At 34.9% G+C, this 13568-nt stretch overlaps 1 protein-coding gene and 1 pseudogene across 1 annotated transcript; one reads left to right on the forward strand and one right to left on the reverse strand.

The window, feature by feature from the left end:
• Nucleotides 1-4908: 4908 nt before the first annotated feature.
• LOC132120993 (AP-4 complex accessory subunit Tepsin-like) lies at nucleotides 4909-8687 on the forward strand (annotated as a pseudogene).
• Nucleotides 8688-9968: 1281 nt separating this feature from the next.
• Nucleotides 9969-13345, reverse strand: LOC132121639 (protein FAM104A-like). The gene is made up of 4 exons (XM_059531247.1): nucleotides 13240-13345; nucleotides 12607-12729; nucleotides 12022-12133; nucleotides 9969-11685 (listed from the first exon to the last, which is right to left on the reverse strand). Exons 2-4 carry the CDS (start codon nucleotides 12636-12638, stop codon nucleotides 11434-11436), a joined length of 396 nt encoding a protein of 131 aa, XP_059387230.1. The 5' UTR covers nucleotides 12639-12729; nucleotides 13240-13345; the 3' UTR covers nucleotides 9969-11433.
• Between the last annotated feature and the right edge of the window lie 223 nt (nucleotides 13346-13568).

The following is a 13568-nucleotide window of genomic DNA, read 5'->3' on the forward strand; positions in this document are numbered from 1 at the left end:
CAGATTTTCTTACCATTCATTCTGACTTTTTTATCAGGATTGTGATATATAGACGATAAGAGATATACATTTTATAACTGTGAAATAAAAAGTTGCTTTTTTTTATTAATTAATTAATTAATTTCTTTATTTAGTGGTGGAAACGAGCTTCCATAAATAGCCCACAAGGTGGGAGGATTGTATTGTATTATAGCAAGAGATCCATGATGACGATATTCTGCTGTCTTGAGTGATGAGCGCCAATGTATTCTTTTAGGCAGCGGCTATTTGCACTAGGTGTAAATTGCATATTTTCTTAGCGATAGATGATATTTACACTAAGTGCAAAGAACTGTAGATTATATTTACACTGTTAAAATAGCTAGATTTTCTGCTATTTATACTACTTATTTCAAATAGTGGCAATTATCTGCATCTCAGTATTGTAGTAGCTACATTATATAAAACAGTACGCAATAATAGCGTAGTGAGTGTAAATGATTATTTTAATTAAACATTTTTAATGGATGCCACCTTACTGGGACAAAAAAAGCCCTCCCTACACCTACCTTAACCAATATTTATTTTCAACTTTTTAATTATTTCATTAATTTTTATTGAAAATAAATGCCTTTCCAATACGATATGAGATTTTGAAAAAGTAGAAAAAATGTTTGGCAAAAAACGGATGCGAACACGGGTTGAATGTACCAAAGAGCACAGCTTTTAACCACTACACCACTACAGTTGACGTTAATCCAACATCGTTTATCAGTCTTAACTGATATCATATGTTGGTGGACGACAGTGTAAGTAGTCTCTGACAACAAGTCAGGCTTGCACTTAATATAAATAGATACTGATTCTTTTAACATTATATCAAATGTTGCAACGGCTGACATGAGGCTTATGCATGTATGGCAAGCCGTTTTAGCATTTAAAACTTTTTTTGACTATCCAAAAATATGATTTCGGATAGTCACAATTGTAATTCCAGATATCTATATTGCAATTATGACTCGTCGTAATTGGAATTAAGATATCTACAATGTGATTATGACTAGTCATAACCTTCCATTGACTTCCATTGAAAAATATTTTCAGATATCTTCAATTGAGTTTTGACTAGTCATAATTCCAATTCAAGATATCTTTAAATATGATTTGCCTAGTCAAAATTCTAATTAGAGATATCTCAAATTACAATTTGACTAGTGATAATTCAATTAGAGATATCTTCAATTGAGTTTTGACTAGTCGTAATTCCAATTCAATATGATTTGCCTAGTCAAAATACAATTTAAGATATCTTTAATTCAAAATTTTTAAAGATATCCAAAATACATTTGTAGATATCTGCAATTCATTTATGACTAGTCAAATTACAGTTGCAGATATCTTTAATTGGAATTTTGACTAGGCAAATCATATTTAAAGATATCTTGAATTGGAATAATGAATGGTCAAAACTCATTTAAAGATATCTGCAATTTAATCTGAGCGAGCGAATGCTGAGCGAATAATGCTGAGCGAATTATCGGTACAACCCTCCCATCTATTCAAGAACTGTACTTATCCAGAGTGAGCAAAAGGGCTGTTAAAATCACTCTGGACCCCTCACATCCAGCACACTCCCTCTTTGAACTGTTGCCATCTGGTCGACGCTACAGAGCACTGAGCACCAGAACGACCAGACACAGGAACAGTTTCTTCCCTCAGGCAATCCATCTTATGAACAGCTGATAATAACTGTGGGACACACTACACTATTTATATTTATATACACTACACTTTTTATCCAACACACATACTTAGCGTACACGTAAATCTTTTGCACATAATATACATGTACATACATGGAACACACTATACTACTTATATTTATATTTATATACACATACACTTATTTATCCAACACACATACTTAGCGTACAGTTACAATTTTTCCACATAATATACATGTACATACATAAATGCTCTTTTTAATATACCTGCCATACATTGTCAATTTGTATATTGTCAATCCTTACCCACCTATTTGTATTTTTTTGTATTTTTTATTCCTTATTGTGTTTTTTGTTCTGTCGCTGTTATGTTGCACTGCGGAGCTCTGTCACGAAAACAAATTCCTCGTATGTGTGAACATACCTGGCAATAAAGCTCATTCTAATTATGGATATCCCAATCAGATTTGTGACTAGGAAGAACTAGATTTAGAGATATCTGCATTTAGCTTTGTTACTAGGCGTAATTGCAATGTAGATATCTGGAATTAACAATTTGACTAGTCAAAATATGTTTATAGATATCTACAATGTGCATGCAAATACACCTTTGCTGAGCCCAACCTTAAACATTTTATTTAACCAATCCTAGCTTGGAAACTGTTGTCATCTGCAATTTTGTCAAAGAGTTGTATAATAAAAGTCCTGCGTCTTTGGGTGATTTTAAACTGTTTTATACAGAAGTAATTCAAAAGTATGGAAATACAAATGTAGCTGGAGCATGTGTAAAAGTGGTAGGCAATAGAGAGAGGACTTAAATAGGCTTTTGTCCTGTTTTATATCGTAATGTTGAGAAGTGTGTGCTGTGGATTACATTTTGTTAGCCTTTATTTACAAATTAACACATGCATAAGCCTCATGTCAGCCGTTGAAACATTTGATATAATGTTAAAAGAATCAGTATCTATTTATATTAAGTGCAAGCCTGACTTGTTGTCAGAAACTACTTACACTGTCGTCCACCAACATATGATATCAGTTAAGACTGATAAACGATGTTGGATTAAAGTCAACTGTAGTGGTGTAGTGGTTAAAAGCTGTGCTCGTTGGTTTCCACCACTAAATAAAGAAATTAATTAATTAATTAATAAAGAAAAAAGCAACTTTTTATTTCACAGTTATAAAATGTATATCTCTTATCGTCTATATATCACAATCCTGATTAAAAAAAGTCAGAATGAATGGTAAGAAAATCTGCAAATTAGTCCTACCTTTCTTTAAAAAAATAAATAAAAACCATTGTTTTTCATTGTCTAAATATATAATAGATAGATTCAGACGAGCAGTTTGTGATTTTCTGCCTTTATTGAACATTACACTGCATTTGGTCTATTTTTCAACATGATTCAATTAAAACGATGGAGACCTTTTACCACACAAGGCTGCATCCAGATATATTCAATAATCCATGAAGCACTTCATCCAGTAGCTTTTCTCTCCATGACAACAAAAGCAGACTTTTATTATGTTGTTAGCAGTTCGTAGAGTAGGCAGGGAGGAGCTGAGTAAATTTATTCTGATGTCACACAACAGCAATTCGACTAGTAGGAATTGTAATTCAGATATCTCAAACTATAATTGTTACTAGTCGAAGTTTAATTAGAGATATCTCTAATTACATTTGTGGATGTATGACACATCTATTGAAGATATCTATAAAGTATTTGAAGATATCTTAAATGGAGTTTTGACTAGTCATAAAGTATTTAGAGATATCTCTAATCCGATTTCTTACTAGTGCAATTATAATTGCAGATATCTCTAATTATCATTGTGACTAGTCGAATTATAATTATGACTATCCGAATTACAACTGTGACTATCCGAAATTATATTTATGGATAGTCAAAAAAAAAGTATTAAATGCTAAAACGGCTTGCGATAATGCATGTGTTCATTTGTAAATAAAGACTAACAAAATGTAATCCACAGCACACACATCTCAACATTACAATATAAAACAGGACAAAAGCCTATTTAAGTCCTCTCTCTATAGCCTACCACTTTTACACATGCTCCAGCTACATTTGTATTTCCATACTTTTGAATTACTTCTGTATAAAACAGTTTAAAATCACCCAAAGACGCAGGACTTTTATTATACAACTCTTTGACAAAATTGCAGATGACAACAGTTTCCAAGCTAGGATTGGTTAAATAAAATGTTTAAGGTTGGGCTCAGCAAAGGTGTATTTGCATGCACATTGTAGATATCTATAAACGTATTTTGACTAGTCAAATTGTTAATTCCAGATATCTACATTGCAATTACGCCTAGTAACAAAGCTAAATGCAGATATCTCTAAATCTAGTTCTTCCTAGTCACAAATCTGATTGGGATATCCATAATTAAATTGCAGATATCTTTAAATGAGTTTTGACTAGTCATAATTCCAATTCAAGATATCTTTAAATATGATTTGCCTAGTCAAAATTCCAATTAAAGATATCTGCAACTGTAATTTGACTAGTCATAAATGAATTGCAGATATCTACAAATGTATTTTGGATATCTTTAAAAAATTTTAATTAAAGATATCTTAAATTGTATTTTGACTAGGCAAATCATATTTAAAGATATCTTGAATTGGAATTACGACAAGTCAAAACTCAATTGAAGATATCTGAAAATATTTTTCATGACTAGTCGTAATAGCATTGTAGATATCTGGAATGTGTATTATGACTAGTCATAATCACATTTTAGATATCTTAATTCCAATTACGACGAGTCATAATTGCAATATAGATATCTGGAATTACAATTGTGACTATCCGAAATTATATTTTTGGATAGTAAAAAAAAGGTTTTAAATGCTAAAACGGCTTGCCATATCCGTGTGGTTTGTGAAGACATTCTTGGGCAGACATGACCTGCACTGTCACCCGCCCTGTGAGCAATGGCAAATAGACATGCAAATAGACACATTTCTTCACCATGGGTTCATTACTGGAACGGTTGGTTTTCCTACCAAAAGTACATATCAGAGGAAATGGGAAAATAGCGTCATCTTTGACGCATCTTTTTCACATTGTTTGTTGGATATATGGCTTTAGCAGTGGTTAAATAGATAAATGGACATATGATGTATTTGGTTACAGACATTGGTACCATGGTACGGTCTTGGTGTTTTGAAAATATACCATGGTCTTTTTGACATGTACCATCACAGGAGTACCTATGGTCTATGGTAATGCTGGTACTATTTTAATGTTACATTCAGGGCAATAATATACAAACATACCATGGTATTACTATCATTGTTCCATGGTGCTGATTTTGTGAGTGGATTCAGATAATAGCATTGTACTATACAGGTGCATCTCAACAAATTATAATGTCGTGGAAAAGTACATTTATTTCAGTAATTCAACTCAAATTGTGGAACTCGTGTATTAAATAAATTCAATACACACAGACTGAAGTAGTTTAAGTCTTTGGTCCTTTTTATTGTCATGATTTTGGCTCACATTTAACATTTCACGCAATGTTTGCCTCACTCGTTCAGGTGGAGGGACTCTTTTAGACAAGATTTAGAAAGCTGCCGAAGTTGTTGCCAGTGCTGTCCTTCCTCCAACAGAGTATCCTGGCATTCATGTCCATGACAACCACTACCACGCTGTGGTGGTGCCCTCTGCTACTGTGGAGATAGCAGAGCCAGCATGTGCCTACAGCATCCAATCTCACGGCAACAGATGTGAGCCATGCACTGAATATAAAAGCAGGTCAAGTGTATGTTAAGAATGTCAAAGAAATGACCAATTCTTCTATTCTCAGGATCTCACAGATGCCCAGGGCAGACTGGTGGAGGCTGGGAGGAAACGGACAGTGGGCACAGTTCCTCCCACAACTCATCCCAGGAGATGGCAGAAGCCGGCCAGACCTCATTAAGAGGAAGCAGTAAGTCGGGCAGCTCGGACAGCCACTCTGGGGTGAGTCCGGAAAGCGGTGACCTATCAGAGCGGTAAGGGACAGACTGCTACAGGGCTTTTGTCCTTGATGGAGGTTAGGACACATTGCTTTCTCAAGTGTTTGAGGTCATTAACGCCAGGACATTGCATAGCTAAAGTGACCTATTATGCAAAAATCACTTTTATAAGGTGTTTGAACCACAGTTGTGTGGCCGCAGTGTGTGAAAACAACCTGCCTATAATGATAAAAATCCACCCACTAATTTTTTTTATAATCCCAATAAATCACAAACAGTCTCTCCAAACAAGTGGTTCCAGATTTCTCCCTATAATGACATCATACTAGGGGAAGTCCCGCCCATTTGTAACCATTTCTGCCCTATTAGCATAGACATCGCCCTGAGTGAAAAGCAGCAGTCTGCCATTTAATGTTTTCTTGCTGTAACTGCTGGAGATTGATTAATTTTAGAAGGAAATGTCCTGAAAAAAAAACCCAGAAAAGGCCTATAATGTTTGTACTAATCATTTTACACTGGACTGGCTCACAAACGGGGGTCAGTTCAGCACTGGAAATTGTGCAAAGTTTGGCAACGCTTCGTGCGCAAACATCAGCTTCAGACAAAGTAGCCAAATTAACGTGTCATATTTTGTTTTCCAAAAGAACTTCTTGGCACTCTGTAAGGCTAATGTTGCTAAAGCCTATTTTCACTGATGCTGCCTTCACGTGCTACCAGAATGATTGTAAATAGGAATGTGATAGTTAAAAATTGCATTTAAAGCAATGTGAAATCGACTGCTTGAATTTGTCGAGCTGATAATGTGATAGCATGCAAAGACACCATGAAACCAGCTATGTCGTTAATATTTTTATTGCGCCATGCTGGCGTGCTCCCCATCTGTGTAATTAATATACACGCTTTCAATAATTTGCAACAAAATCGCAAGAAATATAATATATAAGAAATAATGTAATTTTTTTGCATGTTATATTAATTATGTTACGTTATATTTTTATATTAAGGCGGCTTATTTTGAGGGCCATTAAATTATGAGTAAAATTAAGCATAAACTCTCTTTATCATATTGAAGTTTGAGTTTTTTTTTTTGCATTTCTCGCTCTCAGTGACCCTCAAATTATCATTACTGCTAATCAGTAGTTTATAACTCTATTTCAATAAAAAATATTATTTATTAAAAAAATAATAAATCAGCATAAATTATGCTGATTTATTATATAATTGTTGAAAAAAAAAAAAAAAAAAAAAATATATATATATATATATATATATATATATATATATATATATATATATATATATATATATATATAATTGTTGAAAATGGTTGTGCTGTTTGATATTTACAACTTTTTTAGAATTCAAAAGAATAGTGTTTATTTGAAATACGATGTTTTGTAACAAAAATGTCTTACTGTCCTTTTTGAATAAACAATTTCTTTAAAACCACAAATATTTTGTAATGAAGAATGAGATTTTAAAATAAGCTTAATTTTCACAACAACAACAAAAATGTTTTATATATATTTTAGTTTGTGTGAGATTGACATTGTTATTTTGTTATATTTGTGTTCATTTGAATCAAGAGACGGCACTTATAAACAGACTGACCAGCGGTTCCAAAGTCTTCCTGTCCAGAGAGGAGAGCCAGCACTTCATCAAAGAGTACATGATTCATTATGAGACATGTGCATGATTTCGGCATCAGTGTAGCCACATACGGATGTACAGTACACACATGGGTTGTAATGTCAGTGCATGCAATGTCATTGCTAAAATTGTTTATGTCTTAATCCTCTATTTTCTTTCAAATGTTCCACCCTCAACTGTGATGTGGTCATTGAACTTGTGTCTCGCAAACTCCAGGACCACACACAAATCTTCCAGATGGTAAAGTCTCCTATTCTGTTACCACTTAGACTCAGAAAGTGATTTCAAATAAACAAATCCTTAATTTTTTACTTGACTTGTATGAGCAATTTATACTGATAACATATATCCTTCCTCTAGAGGGCGTTGTGTGCTCTGGCCTGCCTGATTTCTTTAGATTTCCTGTCTCTAGACCATATTTACAATATCACACTTAAACACTTCACACAACTTAGAGAACAAACCGCAGGCCCTGTCGCCAACAAGGCAACAAAGGTCAACATAGATTATTGAACTATGTTGTACAGGAAAATTCTATTTTCATACTTTCTACTTTTAAATGTTACTTTTAAATCCATTCCGATGTGTGACTAATTGTGAAATTCATTAGCGATTTCTTTGCAAACACTGCTAGGAAAAACTGTTTCTATACCAATTTTTGTTCAGTGTAGTGGTGTTAACTTTGTTATTATGTCGGACTAACAGATTGTTTTTGTTTAATTGGCTCTTAAGGCAGTTTGAGGCCTTGCTTTGTTGTGTCACAAATTCCAAATGTGACCGTGTCGGATGTCCAACCTCTGCCAGCTCTTCGCTTTCAGATCAGCCCTCTGGAACTATAAACGTACCCTTTGTTCCGGGACAACTAGGAGACAACGCTAGTTATCCCATCAGAGGAGACCCCATCTACACAACACCTACAGGGTAACAGCACTACACCTGGGTCTCATATGAAAAGAGAAAAAGAAAAAGGGGAGCACAGGAACACGGAAACCTCTAAGATCTCAGAACCACCTAGACTGTCACAATTCAGTGCAATGGAGTTAGTCAACAGAAGCAAACCTGTATGTTTGGTTGAGCCAGTTCCTGTCGAGTCAGATGCCCAGATAAGCGTAGAAGCCACTACAGACACAGACTAATCAATTGAGAAAAGCTTTGAGAGAACTGCAGGCTCACACACATCTAGTGAGCAAGTGTCTGCCTTCTCCTTCCTCAGTTTCTGATGCCAACATTAATTTATGGTTATGTGCTGATTTGGGAGAAAATAAGTTCATTCTATTCTAATAATGATATAATAATTGCTGCAAGTGACCATGTTTACATGCAATAAAATGTTAGTCTTCATTAACCTGAGTATCTGATTAAAGCAATATTATGACTTATGCTTGCATTAATCATAATTTTGAATCACATAAACAACTTATTTGAAACATCAACTGTTTGTTTATATCTGTGCATTAAATGCTGGAGAAAATAGGAGACTGAATTTTTTTTGACTAACATTAAAATGTCATGACCTGCACTACATTGAAAAGTTTGGGATAAGTAGGATTTTATGTATTAATTATTTTTTTTGCAAAATCCTTAATCAGCAAGGATGCATTAAATTTATCAAAAGGAACAGTAATTACATTTCTATTTCAAATAAATGTAGTTCTTTTAAACCGTCTATTCATCCAAGTATCTTAAAAAATGTTTAATGGTTTACACAAAAATATTAAGCAGCACAACTGTTTTCAACACTAATAATAATAAATATAAGAATGATTTCTGAAGCCTGGATGCAGAAAATTAAACTTTGCCATCACAGAAATAAATTACATTTTAAAATATTAGAATAGAAAAGTTATTTTAAATTGTACAAATATTTCAGTATTGTTGTTTTTTGCTATATTTTTCTTTAAATAAATGAAGCCTTGGTGAGCATAAGGGACTTTTAAAAAGAAAAAAACTTACCAACCCCAAACTTTTGAAGGTAGCATTCATTTTGCACGTCATTGTGTTCTGAATTGTTGTCACTATTATTCATGTTTTATGTATTATTCATATTATTCAATGACTAAAATCTCCAGTAATAAAGAATAGTGGAAAAACATGCAAGTCTAAGCTTATATACTGACTACATGTATACAGGAATGTTCTAGTTGACCAGAAATAATTTTTCATGTAAATGTGGTCACAGTATTTATGGAGGCAACATCCACCTTCAGTTGCAACTGCAACATACTTGTTACTTACTGTCTAAATGCTGCTAGTGGTTCACATTAAGAGTTCAGACTGGGAATAAGTCAAGTCTTGATCATCAGTAATGGTGCATCTCAGATTATTCTGAATTCACAGAGATACATTTGAGAAACCACTCAGGATGCTTTTCTTTGTGGTGTTACTGCAACGGTTGCTACTTCTTGCACTACAATCTTTCCTCTTACCTAAAGCACTTATGTCTTCCTGTGTGTATTTATAAAATAAGAACAAACATTAACACCCATATTGAGTTTAATCAGAAAACATCCTGCCAAATCAATGTCTACCCTATGTGCAAATATATAAAGAACTGTTTTGTGTGAAAGTGTTGCAGTATTTAAAATTAAAAGGCAGAGCCTGAAACAGAAAAAACTGAATACATATATTTAAAAAAGCATTATTTTTATTTACATCAGCAGAACATTTAATAAAATAACAATGATTTCAAAGATTGTATATATGCTAGCTATACATTATAATACAGTCCTACATACAAAACAGTGGTGACTGCAGGGACGATTTCCATCATCAGAAGCTAACAAAGCATAGTGCCTGGGATGTACAGTATTGTGCACAGAGTAGTTTAAAGTACATCAGTATCTCGTACACAATTAGATCACCTGCTTGAAATGATGTAACTGTCCTCATACAATCTGTTTGGACTAAGCTTCAAAATTTTGTTGAGTATGTATGTCTAACATGGACTGACCTATACTATATTTAGGAGCACTACATTCCTGTTTAGTTTTCCATTTTGAAAAGAATCATGTATATTGGTCAAACACAGGCATAAATGGGTTGTATTGATATTTTTTAAGGTAAAATATTTAGTATCTTGCGGTGACGTGATACTGTAGAGTGCTAAGTTAGGTGCAAGCTAATTTTAGGTCATCCTGGTCTGCCCACAGAAGACGAGTCCTCGTATTACAGGGAGCGCAGTGACTGATCTAAACTAGTTTATTTCCAGCTCTGGTTATTGCAAAAAGAAACCAGGAAATTCTTGTGCGAATATCAGACATGGATTTCAATTTGCAGTCACTGGATTCGTACAATGATTCTCATTGGTTTACACCTAGACAAAGAGTGCTTCATTATGTACATTAATAGACCTGAGTCCAGCATGCATTTTCAGAATAGTCTCTCTACAAGTGCTAATATCTGTTTTTTTTTTTTCATTCTTTTTTTTTTTCTAAGGTAAAGGAAAAGAGAGACTATGTGATATAAAAATTCTAAGGATCTGGCACCAAGTTCCATAATAAAGCCTGAACCTTCATGGCACGCAGAGAGAAATCCTCTAGACCTGAGTTTTGGATATGTAAGCAATCATCAAGCCCCAAAAACTTCCTGAAAGAGTCTAAATTCCAGTCAGAACCAAACCAGAATCTTCTGTTAACACGTTAACTGCATTATTAATCAGAATAATAATCTGGAATGGCTCCAAAGCAGGGCTGCATTATAATCACATGGTTTCTAGACAGCTCTTAAATACAGGAAATTGTTTGATTTCTTTTCCTTTTCTACACTGGACAAAGAGTATCAGAATTGGCCAAATGCATGTGTCTGAATAAAACATGACCCAGAACTGCAGTAGCACCATGTGTGACTGTCAAGCTTACAAAATCTTGCAACAATTTTCAAGATATTTCTTTTAAATGCACCTATGTGAAGTTCATGGTCAACAAATCAAGTAGAGCCCCACATAAACACTATGAACATGAAAAAGTGCTATAAGAAAGAAGACAAAAGCATTTAGAGGGCCTATATTTGTGCTAGGCCTTCAAATGGCCAATAATGTCCCTCTAAAAGGTCCCCTGTGCATTGTTCCTTAATGCCAGTGGGTGCTGGAAGAGTTACGTCTGTCCTTGTTGACCATGAGTTTGCAGGCTATTGAAGTGGGCTTCCCTTAAGATACGGTTGATGTGATCATATGAGATGTTGTGGCTCAAGGAGATGGCCGGCTCTTCTGCTGAGATGGTGGGGGCAATGGGGCTGCAGGGAGCCTGGGATACATGGAGTCCTCTTTGGTCAGTGTTCTGGATGTTGGAACTGGCTCCTGCCATCCGCTCCGGACTGCTGATCCCACTGCTGTCACTGCTGGAAGACTGTTGGGTGACAAGGAATTGAGAATAAGAATAGAGGGGTGGTAGAAGAAACTTGGCTCGTTTCTGCAATGGAATAAAAAAACAGGCAACTACAACTTTTTTCAATCTCACAAATCTAACTTTTTTCTTGCAACTGCAAATCTATATCTCACAATTGCATGTTATATACTGGTAATTGTGATTTTTACATCTCATAATTCTGGCTTTAACTCTATACTTCAGTACTTTCTCTAGTGTGTACCTTTATGAAATATATTCTAAAATGAACGTCAACAGTCTCATTTGACGGTTCTTGAACGAAAGAAGGTTCCTGGCCAACTTCTTGTGCCTTCTTACCTCAGAGTCCCAGACATCACGGCCAACCTCAGGGAGAAAGGGATAACCTCCAGACCTCTTTGCCTGGGGCAAGACCTGAAGCTCCTCAGCATCACAGCTGTGTCTGCGTTTTCTGTTGACAGAGATCATCGCATTTGACTATGTTCAACATGCATAGAATAATTATTACTAAACAACCAGGTCTTTTTGAGCTGCTTCAGAACATTCTAGACACATATCTTTCTAAGTATTAAGTATCACCATTCCTTAAGCAGTGGGGCAGTGCAGAATTGATTGCAACCATTAGTCATCAATATGTCCACTGCAGGATTATGACTCGGATTTAAGAATAAAAATGTCATCGGCTCAAGAGCTGTCAAAGCTTGATGCTGGATAACAGCACAGACTCATTTAGCCGATATAGTTGCTAGTCTAGAGGATCAGCCTTCTAAAAGAACATCTAAAAATAACCAGCACACACCAAGTACTACACTAAACCTGCATACACTGTCAACAGCAGCATCATGGATGTCTGCAGGGCATGTGTGTTACATAAATGCATCATGAAACATGCATGGAAACACAATTAGAAGCAAATGATGTTACCTGCTTTCTGTCAACATGTCGTATCTGTGCATTTGGCAGTCAAATAAGGGCACACAGCAACTCTCTGTCAGAGACCACCGGCTTCCCTTTCAGCAAAATGAAGGGTTCTGTCAAGATTCTTCCCTAATGATGAGCGAAATGACAAATGTAATTCACAGTGAGAAGCTGCAGACACGTTTACATTGCAGTGCAGGTGTACAGAAGACATGAATATTAATATCTAATAATTCAGGCCTGCCAATATAAGCTTATATGATCATCTTATATGCATTATGATCCATTCGTGAGATAAACTGAGCTATTATATTCATACTAGAAAAATGATCTCCATAGGGTTGACAAAGAACGGGCGGGAAACACCTTATCTATATAATTTAAATGTAAACGTCTGATGTTAATTACAATTATTTTCACTCAAAATAGCTCATTTACATAGGTCCATTGATACAAATCGGTAATAATGTTTCAAAAACAGTGCGTTCAGAATGTCACGCAAAGACAGATAGCACAATGCTATGTGTAGTTCACTTTACTTCCTCCTAGCGATGAACTGTTCCTACGAGAGAACAAACGAAGGAATTTGAACGGAATAAATAGTTTGTGAAGAGACGAAAGGGATGTGGTGTACTCTACCTCTCTCACGGATGGTTCTTGAGTTCTGTCATTTTCTGAAGTTATAATGTATCCATTTCTCTCTCTCTCTCTCTCTCTCTCTCTCTCTCTCTCTCTTTCTCACTCACTCACTCACTCAGTCCTCCATCTGTTGCTGTCATAATGACGTAACATGCGTGACGTACGAATCGTTACGTTTTAATTTGAAATTAATTCTTATTTTGGAATTTTCTACATTAAATAAAACATCTACGGAGATCTGGATTTTGGTAAATCATTTATTAGTATTAGTTTTATCCTCTTTAATATTTTATTCAGCAATGACGTCAATTTGTAGTTCACCTCGCAAA

The sequence above is a fragment of the Carassius carassius genome, chromosome 39, assembly GCF_963082965.1.
Source record: "Carassius carassius chromosome 39, fCarCar2.1, whole genome shotgun sequence".
NCBI lineage: Eukaryota > Metazoa > Chordata > Actinopteri > Cypriniformes > Cyprinidae > Carassius > Carassius carassius.